At 46.1% G+C, this 14,194-nt stretch overlaps 1 protein-coding gene across 1 annotated transcript in view; it reads left to right on the top strand.

Moving 5' to 3' along the window:
- Positions 1-10,531: 10,531 nt before the first annotated feature.
- ITGB8 (integrin subunit beta 8) overlaps positions 10,532-14,194 on the top strand; it is a 187,892-nt gene continuing 184,229 nt past the window's right edge. The window contains exon 1 of the mRNA XM_073630056.1: positions 10,532-11,026. Within this exon, the coding sequence (XP_073486157.1) occupies positions 10,825-11,026 (202 nt within the window). The 5' untranslated portion in view covers positions 10,532-10,824. The remainder of the gene's footprint in view (positions 11,027-14,194) is intronic.

The raw sequence follows: 14,194 nt of genomic DNA, 5'->3' as shown, positions 1-14,194 counted from the left end.
TTGCAGTAATGCACAGAACTGCATATATGGCATTAAACTTGCAGGAACACAATTAAATATACTGTGTTAAATGGTCATTACACTCATACTGACTGAACTATCCCTACATTACACACTAATGTAAAATTGAATGGTTGCACTGCACTCACACTGGACTATCCCTAGATGCATACTAAACTGATATTTTACACTGACAATAGAATCACAATAGCACACTATAGCACACTAACTGTCTAATAGCACTGAACAGAGCCCTGTTCTATCTCTCTCCATGCTGCTACCACACTACAAATGGCCGCTATGGAAAGAATACTTTTATAGTGTGGGGCGGGATTAATGAACCATGATTGGATACAGTTATAATGACAGTGTCCAATCATGGCTCTGACAGTGCTCTGTGCCCTGATTGGGTGAAGCTTTCACTGCTTCAGCCAATCAGGGATTCCAATGCACTGTGCGGCAGCGCAGTGCATTGTGATCGTTGGCCCTATAATTCGGTTGTTCAGAGAATGTCTGAACAGCCAAAGTTCGGCCCGAACTTATGCTTGGCCGAACTGTTCGCCCATCCCTGCTTGCACAGGTACTCCTCAGTGTATGTTCAGAAGCCAGGCGTGCCCAGGAATTATGTACCACCCCACTCCCTAGCTGAAGGTTCCAGTCTACGCAGTATTCCCCTGTAGTGCAGAGTGGAATGATACACTCCACAGTTAATGACTATGCTGTGAGCCTGTGTGGGGGTACCAGGCAGCACAGTATGCCTGGAGAGGGGAAATCCCATACTACACAGTTTGCTGCCCATTATATTTGGCAATGCATGCGGGTGTGCTCATTCCCAGGACACAGTTGTGGCAGGATGCCTAGTGAAAAAGCAGGACTATCCTGCCAAGTGCGGGACAGTTGGCAAGTATGCCTACAGGCTGTGAATTCAGAATCTGCTTCTAATAAGGTCCTGTGCAAAGGTACAACAAGAGATACATTTAAACTGCAACACAGAGAGAACAAGAACTGCTTCAGGTGAGGTTCAACACTGCAATATATGCTGTGTGACCTGCAAAAGATGCACAGCGCCATAAATGCAAGAAAATGGGACACTGCAAAAATCTGGTGTGCTTCTACTGTTCAACATTTTTGTGCAGTTATTGCCCCAGAGTTTACTTTCAGAAGTGTAGATAAATATGACAATGGCATTCCAGATAAACTTTTGTGCACTGTAACCATTACTCCTACTGCTGCTTACAAGGGCTACTTCATTATCCTAATGCTACAGGATCTGCTGTCACTATACTGCCTGGAGAAATCTAGTGGAAGTACTTTGCAAATTAACTATTTACCACACCTACTCTGAAACCGGTTAGTTATCTTAAACTGGCCATACACCAAGCAAATTGCAGTCATTTCCTGATGAACCATCTGAAATTCGATCAATGGGCTAACCTGTTAGCCCCCCCTACCCAACATCCTTCGATTCAAAAATCAAAAAGAGCCAGGTCGAAAAATTGTCAGCCGAATAGTCTACGCATCCAATCAGATGCAAGCACTGTTCAGGTATTTGGATAACCAGTGAGGTTGGCTGTCAGAATACAATAGCTGCAGTGGGGGATTCATCCATCCACACTATGGAGTGTGGATGGAGGAATCTGTTAGAATAAAATCTATATGTGTATGGCCAGCTTTAGAGACCCTATTCCTGTGCCTGGCAGTGAATCCAAAATTTTTGGCACTTAGTAAGTATACTGGGCAGGGTTTTTATTTTTTGCCTGCACTATACCTACAGTTAATAGATGGTCTTATCGCAACAGCTCTAGTTCCCTATGCTACTAATGTCCAAATTTCACTTCTCAGGGACACATCACTGGGCTGTGCAAGAAAAAACTTCTATACAAACTTAAAGTACAATCAGATGTGTGTGTTAGAAATTGAGACGCTTAACCTTCTCTGGTGAGTATCTATTTCCCTAGAACTTAAGACATTACAGAACAAGTTTGTCTTGCATGTCCAGTACAAGTACAAATGCAGAACATTCTACAAAGAAAATGTCCAAAGTCAAAAAATAATTTGATTCTTGCTCTATATTACCTTACTACAGGGTAAGATATGAACTGTACTTCATTATAGCTGATGGCTTTAATTTCCATGGATCTCATCATTTACTAGTACCGGATATCTTAAGAAAATGCCTAATACAACCTGCACATGAGAGTCACCAAGGAATTTTAAGAACAATGCAAAGACTAGACTATGCGATCTATACTAGTGGCAAGCATGGATGCCCAAGTTGTGCCATTCAGTCTTGCGTTACTTGTCAGGGTCATAACAACTGTGTTTACATATAATCAAATGAGGACACCAAACAAATGTCCAAATGTCCAAGATAATTTACTGATAACATTGATTTATAGAAGAATATACTCAACCTGATTCATGGGCAAACATGCCCACAGGGGCATTTTATGAAATCAGTGTGCCTGTGTGCAAGATCATATCTTGGGCCCCACTGTTTCATACAAAAAAATGTGGTGTGCTTAGTTATCCATAGTTTTCATTGTGCTAGGGGCGTTGCTAGGATTGTAAACGACCTGGGGCACCTTTGTGCACCCCAACTAGAATAGTAATGCGGTGCATGTTGGGCACTGTGGTGAACAGTGGGTGTGGCCAAATTGCATTTATGGTGGGAGGGGCTTAAGGGGCATGGTTGAATAAAACACTTCCCCCAAGTAAACCTGCCCCCCCCAGGTCAGTCTGTCCCTGTCACGTACCTTATGGCTGAGCCTGATGTGCAGAGGGAAAGCCTCCTTTACAGCCCCGGTATGGAGATCACTGATGTTCAGACAGTGGCCGTGATAGTGCGGTGAGGTATGGGGGCCTGTGTAGTCTTCTATGTAGTGGATGTGTCACCAGAAGGACCAGATAGCTGGACCAGCAGGTGTTGGCAGGAACAGCAGACCGTGGACTGGTGGCAGCAGGCAACAGTGGGCAGATACCAGTAGCAAGTGCAGGAAGACTAATGGCCCCAGTAGAGGACACCCCAGCAGGGAACAGGCAGGTGCATGCAGAACAGAAGAGCCACAGGTTGTGTGGTCAGACAAGCTGGGTAACAGATGGTCAGATGCAGGCATAGACGGCAGACAAGGAATGGTCCAGGTACAGGCCAGGTTTGGCAGCACAAAATCAGGCAGATAAGCAGAAGGCAAATTTCAGATACACGCCAGGGTCAAGACAGGAGATATTCAAGCAACATCAAAGGCAAGACGGATCAAATACAGAAGCTAGCAGGAACAGGTTCAAGAACACGGGTACATCTGCAGATCAGACAACAATGGACTAGTGCAGTTGCTGTGCTTATATAGGGCAATTGGCGCCAGTGTCAATGACTAACATTGTGTGCACTTGCGGGCATAAGCACATATGTATTCACCTGAGTGCAGTAAGACGGGCATTGGCAGGCATATGCACTTCAGTTCTGCTATGGCCAGCATGTTCCTGACAGTCTCCCAGTATAATCATTAAGGTCAGTCTGCCCCCAGTGTAATCCTTTGCCCCAGGTCAGATTGTTCCTCAGTATAATCCTTTGCCCCAGGTCAGATTGTTCCCCAGTATAATCCTTTGCCCCAGGTCAGATTGTTCCCCAGTATAATCCTTCCTCCTCCCCCCAGGTCAATCTGCCCCCCAATGTAATCCTTCTCACCTAGGTCAATCTGCCCCTAATATATTCCCCCTCCACGTCAGTCTGTCCCCCCTTTTTTATTCTCTGTGGGTTGAACTGGATGGACTTGTGTCTTTTTTCAACCAGACTAACTATGTAATTTCCCTCCAGGTCATTCTGTCCCCCAGTATATTTCCCCCCCAGGTCAGTCTGTCCCCCAGTCAAATCCCTATCCCTTGGTCAATCTATCCCCCAGTACAATATATCAGGCCAGTCAGACTGACATATGGGGATAGTACTGGGGGACAGACTGACAGCTTGTCCCCAATAAAATCTCCCTAAGGTCAGTCTGTCCCCCAGTGTCTGTCCCCCAGTATAATCCTACCCCCCAGGTCAATCTGTCCTCCAGTATAATTCCTTCTAAGGTCAGTCTGTCCTCGTGTATAATCCCCCTCCCCGCAAGGTCAGTCTGTCCCCCTGTATAATCCCCCCCCCCACCAAGGTTAGTCTGTCCCCCAGTACAATCCCTGTATTAGTTGATTTTTTAGGCCCCCAATAGCAAAAATCTTTATCAAATCACTGTTTTCACTAATAATACACTAAAATCATTCGTAGCACACATAAGCACAGCATGACTTACAAAATTCCTGTTAAACTTCTACTAAGGCCTCATTCACATGGGGTGTAAACCCATGTGAGGGCTCTGTTTACATGCATGGGGATACACAGGTGTTCCGTGCATCCCTGTGCAGGCAGTCCCATTCATGTCAATCGGGACATAGCGGCTGCAAGAACACTGTTGCTGCTCCTACTCTGACATCCATGTGGGTGCAGAGCCCCAACACAGACAGTGTGAGTTCAGGGACATGCACCCACACCCACACGGGTGTCAATGGAGAACAGTGTCTATGCAGCCGCTGTTTCCCAATTGACATTGATGGGACTACCGGCACTGGGATGCATGGTACACCTCCTTAAAAAATAATGATAATAATGACCACAGCAGGTAGATGGACCTGTCAGTTTTCCCAGTCAAACAGAAAGTCAAACTAATGGATAAATCATTGCCAACTTCCACCAAAAATGAAATACCAGTTTTGAATGGAGTTTTAAATGTTACGCCTCCAAAACTGTTATGCCGCGTACACACGGGCGGACTTTTCGACTGGACTGGTCCGACGGGACGAATCCGTCGAACAATCCGACCATGTGTGGGCTTCATCGGACCTGCAGCGGACTTTTTCGGTCGAAAATCAAATGGACCTTAGATTTGGAACATGTTTCAAATCTTTCTGACAGACTCGAGTCCGGTCGAAAAATCCGTTCGTCTGTATGCTAGTCCAACGGACGAAAAACGACACTAGGGCAGCTATTGGCTACTGGCTATCAACTTCCTTATTTTAGTCCAGTCGTACGTCCGTACGTCGGACTTTGGTGTGATCGCCTGTAGGCAAATCCGTTCGTTCGAAAGTCCGTCGGAAGTCCATCAAAAGTCCGTCAAAACTCAGTCGGAAAGACCGTCGGACCTTTGATGCCGAAAAGTCCGCCCGTGTGTACACGGCATTATTTGCTGGTATTATTTCAAGTCATGTGAACGCAGCTCCCTGCTTATTTCCTGTGGAGTATAACATAGGTCTGACATGGCCACATTGCTTGGAATGATTCACAATTATCATGCATAGTGGGATAACTTATAGCCACAAATAGTGAACTCTGTGTGTAACAAGGCCGCTTATGTGCAATCAATCCCATTGGATGGACCCATCTTTTAAATACTGTAACATTGGCCCCCTGTCGGGACTATCTATATAGGGGTTTATTCTCACTTGTGTGGTTTATAATATGCTTACAGTACTGTGATTGCAGTTAACACATCCAGAACCTGTAGTTGCATCTTCTCAGTTTTTAAAGGCACACATGCATGGAGCTATCATAAAAGTTTAGGTAGCTGTAGTTACAGTATGTTACTAAAGACTGATCATGCATGGACAATCCCTTACCTCTGTCAGCATAGTCTGTTTCATATTTGTCACAGTACAACTGACTCGTGTCTAAGAACCTTGGATGGCAGCTGACGAGCTTTAAAGTAAATGTGATTTTCCACAGGCACCTTTCATGTGTCCGATGATGCTGGAAAACATATTGGGATTAATTGGAGATCCATTATAAAATCAATGCAATCAGAACTGTCAGTGGTGAACCGCGTCCAAGAGTAACCATAAAAGCCAGATGTCAGCCACTTGCCAGAGTAAATACTTGTGTTGACAGGTGTTGTTCTTTGTACAGAATTAGGAAAAAGTCATGAATCTGATGGGCCATACCATCAGACCATGGCAGAATTCCTGCACTAAGATTCAGGCTGTCAATAGTATGATTGTACTTTGGCTACAAGCAGAATTTTATGTTAGCTTATGATTGCAAAGTATTACTAAGAAGTGGATAAATGTATACCCTTTTACCCCCATGACTGATCTACAGCTTTCACAGCCAGTCAGAATCCAGAGGAACCCACAATAAACAGGGCCACCACAGAAGACACACGGCTTAACAGTCCAGAACCTAAAAAGGCTAGACTTGGGTGTGCCATATGTGAAATATAGTCAAATTAGGATCAGGTTTTGGAGAGATCATGGTTTAACCACTACAGCCCCGGAAGATTTACCCCCCACCCCACGACAGACCTTTTTTTGGGAAAGTTGGTTAGTTTAACTGACAATTGCGCAGTCGTGCAATGCTGTACACAAATACAATTGATGTCCTTTCTTCAGCACAATTAGAGCTTTCTTTTGGTGGTATTTGATCACCTCTGCGTTTTTTTATTTTTTGTGCTATAAACAGAAAAATACTATTTTGAAAAAAAAACAATATTATTTACTTTCTGTAAACAAGGCACAAAGCACATCCGAGCGCGCCCCGGACCCTGGAATCGAAATCACGTACAAGTACATGAATTTGTACATATGCATGGGGCAGTCCGGAAGCGGTTAATGTGTCCCCTATTTTTATTGTAATGATCTACCACCCTGGTGCCCCACCAGTGGCCCAAGGGCTGTATGCAGCCTTTCAACACTCGGCCCCTGCAGGCGGTGGTCTGTTTTGGTGCTTATTCCAGGCCAGTTAAAAAGTGGATTCCAGTGGTTAATGGTTTGCTTTATTTTTTTTCAAACTATCTTACTTTTTCTATGCTGTTTAGCCCTTTTCCTTTTTAGGTATTTTTATGTAATGTACCCCTAACTCATACACATAAGGGGTGATGTCTGAGGACCTGATTGTTTTTAGAGGGGACTTCCAGATTCTGATTAGCCTCCTGCCCGCAGACCCCCACAACCGCTCACCCAATGTGGGTAATAGGCCCTTGTCCTTATCAACATGGGGACAGGGTGCTTTGCCAAGGTACTACCCCTATGTTAAAGGTATGTGGCCTGTATAATTCAGGAGGGGGAAGGCGCCAACAAGGCACATACATGCCTCTCCCTGGCAGAACCAGTCTTATACAGCCACAGCCAACATGCCCTTCATTTCTATTGAGTCACGCAGCTGCACAGACACAGAGACTGTGTCCCAATATGCAGGGCCACTGATAAGCCAGTACAATTGGTCATGTTGTACTGGGCTCAGACTCCATCAGCTAAACAGGGGGCCCAAAAAGCTTTATGGTTCATTTCTGCATAAATGAATACATTAATTTTACTAACCCACAGCCCCGCTCCTACATGCTTACCGGGGCTTAAAGTTATGGTAAATCTATTTTTTTTTTTTAGTTAAAAATAACAAACATGTTATATTTACCTGCTCTGTGCAGTGGATTTGCACAGAGCAGTCCAGATCCTCCTCTTCTCTGGCCCCTTTTCATTGCTCCTGGCCCCTCTCTCCTGTTGAGTGCCCCCACAGCAAGCAGCTTGCTATGGGGGAACCCGAGCCGAGCCACAACTGTCCATCCAGACACGAAACCGCAGCCTGGCCTCGCCCCCTTTTTCTCCTCATTGGCTGAGTGACTTTGATTGACAGCAGCGGGAGCCTATGGTGCCTCGCTGCTGTCTCAGCCCATGAGGAGGGGAGTCCCAGGCAGCCAAGACAATCCTTCAACATCGCTGGATCAAGATGGGGCTCAGGTATGTATTGGGGGGGGGGGCTGCTGCACACAGAAGGCTTTTTATCTTAATGCACTCACATAATATATTGGGACACAGCAGCTGTGTCCATGCAATCATGTGTCCCAATAGAAATATATAGGACACCAACATGGGGATGCATGCAACACTTGTGCATCCCTGTGCTAGTAAAAGAAAGCCCTGCACAGGAGACCCATGCTTACACCCCGTGTGAATGCACCCTTAAGCTGGCCATACATTATACAATTTTCTTGTTCAAATTTTCTTTAGATTTACCTTCAAGTATGTAGTGCAAGGGCCTGCCTGATTGCATAAAAATGAAAAGTGTTTAGGTCTGACCTCATATTACCATATATACTCGAGTATAGGCCGACCAGAATATAAGCTGAGGCACCTAATTTTACCACAAAAAATGGAGAAATGTATTGACTCGAGTATAAGCCTAGGGGGGAAATGCAGCATCTACCTGTAAATTGCCCATCATATACAGCCTATCAGTGCCCATGAAATACAGCCTGCCAGTGCCCATCAGTGCCCATAAAATACAGCCTACATCAAGTGGTACCTGGCCTGCTTATCTGCAGTCTTCTCTCCTCTACAGCTGTTCAAAGTGCTGAATTTATAAAGCCCCTCTGAGCTGTCAGAAAAAAGGGCATGGAGAGCTGAAATTACACTCTGCAGATCTCAGTGAGGAGAGCTCTGAGAGCTGATCGGAGGGAATGGACACAGCCGGAGGTCCCTCCCCGTCATTATTTTTCTCTTGGTGTCAGGAAAACTTGTCAGAAATGCTTAATGCAGATAGCACAATGAGGCAGCAGACAGAAATGACTTAGCCCTCATTCAATGGGGTATGAATACTTTTTCAAGGCACTGTAAATAACAGCTGATCAGTGGCAGCCCGTCCATTAGGGCCGCAGGGGCTGCCCCCCCCCCTAATCCATGCGCCCAGCCCCTAATGTACATGCAGGGTGTCGGATGCATGAACTCCAATTGTTGTTTTTTTTGTGTTTGTTTTTTTTAGAAGCATATGATTAATCAGGCTTCAAAAAGGGTGGGCTCTGGGCACTGTGCCCTGAGCCCACCCAGTTGTGTGACATTAGTGAAATAATATTCGCTAATGTCTTCCTGTTTTGCCTCCCTTCTTGGGAGTCTTAAAAGGTTACAAAACCCTTGTTTTTTTTAAATAACAAACATATCATACTTACCTCCTCTGTGTAGTTGGTTTTGCACAGAGTGGCCCCGATCCTCCTCTTCTGGGGACCCTCAGCGGTGCTGGTGTCTCCTCCTCTTTTCGAGTGCCCCGTCAGAGAAGCGCTGTCCTTTGGGACACCTGTTCGGTTTGCTCCTGGGTCCTGCTGCTGCGTCTATTGACACAGACAGCAGGACTCAGCCCCGCCCCCCGGCGCCCACATCATTGGCTTTGATTGACATCAGCAGGAGCCAATGGCTGCACTGCTATCAATCTATCCAATCAGGACACGAGACACCGGCCGGAGCTGGTGTGCTTGTTCCCATCACAGAAATTACGGGGTTTAGGTAAGTAAAAGGTGGGCTCGGGGGCTGCTGAATGACTGGAGGTTTTTCACCATAATGCATAGAATGCATTAAAGCAGAGTTCCACCCAAAAGTGGAACTTCCGCTCATTTGTCTCCTCTCCCCCTCTGGTGCCACAATTGGCACCTTTCGGGGAGGGGGAGGGGAGACAGGTATCCTGTTCCCACTTCCAGGAGTCCGGGCCGCGGCCTGCGACATCACCGCAGGGCTCCCTCCTCCTCCCCCTGTCACGCCCCAGTAGGAGAGAGGAGCGGAGCCTCGCACATGAGCAGTAGGGTTCCGGTGTGAAGCCATAAGGCTACACTGCTGGGTTCCCTTACCCACAATGGTGGCGGCAGCACCCCACAACTGATGGAAACATGAGCTGCAGTACCGACATCGCTGGACTCCAGGACAGGGGAGTGTCCTTTTGTTAAAAGTCAGTAGCTGCAGTATGTTTTCTTTGTTTTGGGGCGGAACACTGCTTTAAGGTGAAAAACCTTGGGGGTTACAACCCCTTTAACTCCTGATTGGCTGGGAGGAGAAGTGACCGTCGGGACTGGTTGAGATGGGGGGGGGGGGAGCTGCAACAAGGATGGGGTAAGTGCAGGGGTTGGTGGGGGGCCTGACGGGTGACTGATCGAGTGACGGGGGGAGCACGATTGATCGAGCGAGCACCGGGGGTGGTGGGAACGGTTGCTGGGTTATGTGGTTGGCTGGCTGGGGAAGGGGGGTGCCCTCCCTAAGAAATTTGGGCACCAGTTGCCTCTGCAGCTGATCATTCTAAGCACTCCTGCCAGTGGTAAATAGTTTGTCTCAAGCCTAACTGCAACATCTGCAGGACAGCTTGTTCTGTTGAAAACCACAGACTTACTGGCTAGATCACCTGGTGAAAATAAAGGAAAGGAAGCCTAAAACAAGAAAACGAATGCAGCCATCACATCTAAGAATTGGTAAGCTACAATGTAAGTTATTCTTGCTTTAGGGTTTAATAGTGCTTTATTGTACAGGAGATGGCAGAATTCGGGGGCATTGTCGTAGTAAAGGTGGACTAACCCTTTAAGAATGAGGGTTTGATGTGGGAGACAGAGCAGAGCCCCCCTCCCAGCCCGGAGAAGAAGGGGATCCCACAACAAGGCCGGCTGTGAGAACGAGCAACGAGAAAACAAAGAAAAGTGGGAGAAGTGATGGCGGTGACGTCATGCCTCCCCGCACAGGCCCCGCCCCCGTCACTAGCAGCCCGCAGAAGAGTGCGGACTGTGCACACTGTGCTAGGTCTCCTAGCAACTCCGACACCCCGGACACCTTCTATACTGAGCATCACTCAACTTCACACCTCCACCTACCGCCGCACACCTCCACCTACCGGCCTGGGACATGCGGAGAGCCGCCGCTCAGTGTGTGGGACATGCGCGGAACAAGGAGCCGTCATCGTGCCGTGTGTGAGGGCAGGTGATCGGTGGGTGAGGAGGAGGAGGACTCTTTGTGTGCGGAGCATGGCATCCCGCGATCTCTAGGCTCATCCATGACTGCCCGATGCTGCCCATAGGGGATCGGACGATATGCCCGGAGGATCGTCCCCGGACAGCTGTCAGATTGGAGGAGGACACTTACCGCCGTCCAATCATCGGAGCCTGCCGGCTGTGCGCTATGCTGGGGCCCCCCGCACTCATCAGTCCGCTCCGCCGGGCCCTGGCTCTAGGGCTCCTCTCTCTTCTCCTGGGACTGAGCCAGGCAGGTGAGTCTATGGGAGGAGGAGGACAGGTGCCGAGCACATCGGCCGATCACTGCAGGGGGACAGGTGTATGCCATTGGTATGTGAGCAATTATATATATATAACCATCCGAGCCACACACATCATATCATCATCACATTGGAGATTATTCTCATCAGATCCCATAGAAAATTCTATTGTACACTATGATATGATCATTATTCACTTGGGGGATCACTGGATCTCCTCCAGACTGGGGGAGAGGTACATTAGCATATGAGCACTGAAGTGTCAGCATAGGAGTCCATTATATATGTAACCATCCGAACCAAGATTATATGATCGAAATCAGTCTGAAAACAAAATCATTCAGTATGATCATTAAGGGCTCATCCAAATGGGAGATCGCTGGATCTCCTCCAGACTGAGGGGTAAGTACATGGTGTTGGCGTATGAGCACTGAAGTCTCATTGTATATCATTATAGCTTATATATAATCATCTGAGCCAATCAGATAACAAGATCAAATATTGAAATTATTCTGATCAGTTCAGACAGAAAATCCTATTGTAGATCCTTCCATATGATCATTAAAGGCTCATTTACATGGGAGATCATTGGATCTCCTCCAGACTGGGGGAGAAGTACATGAGATTAGTATATGAGCCCTGAAGTGTCAGCTGTATGTAGATAGATAGATAGATAGATAGATAGATAGATAGATAGATAGATAGATAGATAGATAGATAGATAGATAACCGTCTGAGCCAAATCAGATAATATGATCAAAATCAGTTTGAAAAGAATTAATATGATCATTAAGGGCTCATTCACATGGGGGATCTCTGGATCTCCTCCAGACTGAGGGATAAGTACATGACATCAGCATATGAGCACTGAAGTGTCATCCTAGGATATCATTATATCTTATATGTAACCACCTGAGACAATCATTTAATATCATCAAATTTGAAATTCTGATCAGTTTTGACAGAGAACCCCATTGTAGATCCTTCAATATGATCAATAAGGATGTATTCAGATGGGGGATCACTGGATCTCCTCCAGATGGGAAGGGGGGGGGGGGGTAGGTACACATGATGAGCACTGAAGTACCATGATATGATATCATTATATCTATTATAATAAATCATTCATAGATCCTTCAATATGATCATTAAAGCCCCGGTCACACTGGTGCGACTTGTCGTGCGATTTGCTAGTTTCCAATCACATGACAATTCACACCCTATTGTCCTTGTCCTCAATGTAAGCCGTCAAATTGGTGAGACTCCAACTTCATCGGTCTTGCAACATTTTTGAAAGAAGTTCTTGCACTACTTTTTGTAAGTTCAGGTGAGATTTGCATAGATATTTGTACACGATTTGTACAGATGTCTTCCAAGTGACACCTGAAGTCACACTGACATGCGGCTTAGAAATCGGGCAATTTCAAGTGAAGTCGCACAATTCTAAAGCTGCATTCGGTGTGACAGAACTGTATGGGGTCAGATGGGAGATCACTGGATCTCCTCCAGACTGGGGAGATAGGTACATGGAATTAGCATATAAGCAATGTGTCCTCATAGGATATTATTATATTGTATATATAATCATATGATCCAATCAGATAATTTAATGGAATTTGAAATTATTCTGATCAGTTCGGAAAGAAAATCATTCATAGATCCTTCAATATGATCATTAAGGGCTGATTCAGATGGGGGATCTCCTCCAGACTGAGGGATAGGTACATCTGATTAGCATATGAGCACTGAAGTGTCAGCAGAAGATATCATTATGGTGGCCAAATTTGTTCCCGTCTGATCCAATCAAATAATATGATCAAACTTTGAAATGAACCTCGGTTCACACCTGTGGTCCGGTCAGGAACGATCGCATTCATTCGGGTAATCCCCCGCTACTCTTTGGCAGACACACAGGGATGACATTGATTCCCAATTCTTGGTTCACGTATTTCCATCTCTGTACAGCTGTGTTTGTATTGGCACAGCGGACCGATCATTTGAATAGGCTGCTGCACCTGTGGGAAACGCAGGTAAAAAGTCCTTATTATGCTAAAACACAACCGCACAGAACGCACTGCGTTTTCAGATGAGTAGAGCTGTCATAATGGCAACCCCCGCACCTCTGCCAGAGAGCAGCATGTTTTGGCTGTGGGTGGAGGAATGCATGCGATTTACATATGTGTGAACCTAGACTAACGACACCATGCCACTCAGTGTTGTGCTATAAAAAAAAAAAGAGGTAGGGACTTCTTGCCCTGCATTTCTGCAGGTAGGGCAGCCCATTTAAATGAATAGACTGCCTACCTGCAAATCGCAGGTTGTACAAGTGTGACCCTAGCATAGGTGTTTAAGGGCGGCACAGTGGTGTAGTGTGTAGCACTCTCACCTAGCAGTAAAAAGGGTCGCTGGTTCGAATCCCAACCACGACACTACCTGCCTGGAGTTTGCATGTTCTCCCTGTACCTGTGTGGGTTTCCTCCAGGTACTCCGGTTTCCTCCCACCCTCCAAAGACATGCTGGTAGGTTAATTGGCTTCTGTCCAAAAAGTTGGCCCGAGTATATGAATGTGAGTTTGGGGACCTTGGATTGTGGGCTCCTTGAGGGTAGGGATCGTGAGTGTGCGATGTATGTGTGGAGCGATGTGTAAATTGATGGCGCTATATGGGTACCTTAAATAAATAGGGATAATTGTAGACACCCACACTCACTCAGGATGGACTGGTGTCTTTATTCAACCTTACTAACTATGTAACTATGTGTATGGTGCATCAAAAGATTGTCTCCATCTTCTGATTGTATTTCAGTAAATCTGTCTGCAATATGATTGTATATAAAATCGCTCAGTGTATGGCCACTGTTAGAAATGAGACAAGTTAATCTCAGTGTGGATCATACTAGAGGTCGACCGATATATCGGCCGGCCGATATATCGGCCGATATTTGGCGTTATTTACTTAATCGGCATCGGCCGATTGTGCTGATAAAAAAGGCCGATTGTAACTTCAGCCGTGACTTGCAAATGACTTCTGTAATAGAAGTTAATGCAAGTTGCCTTAAGTTATCTGTGAAGTTTTCTTCTCTCCTCCTCTGGGCAGCCTGCCAAGTCTGATAAGAAGATACATTGTATCTTTCAGGTTCTTTTTATCAATAGACTGAACTCCG

Source organism: Aquarana catesbeiana, linkage group LG05 (assembly GCF_042186555.1).
Source record: "Aquarana catesbeiana isolate 2022-GZ linkage group LG05, ASM4218655v1, whole genome shotgun sequence".
Taxonomy (NCBI): domain Eukaryota; kingdom Metazoa; phylum Chordata; class Amphibia; order Anura; family Ranidae; genus Aquarana; species Aquarana catesbeiana.
This window is presented reverse-complemented; position numbering and strand designations above follow the sequence as displayed.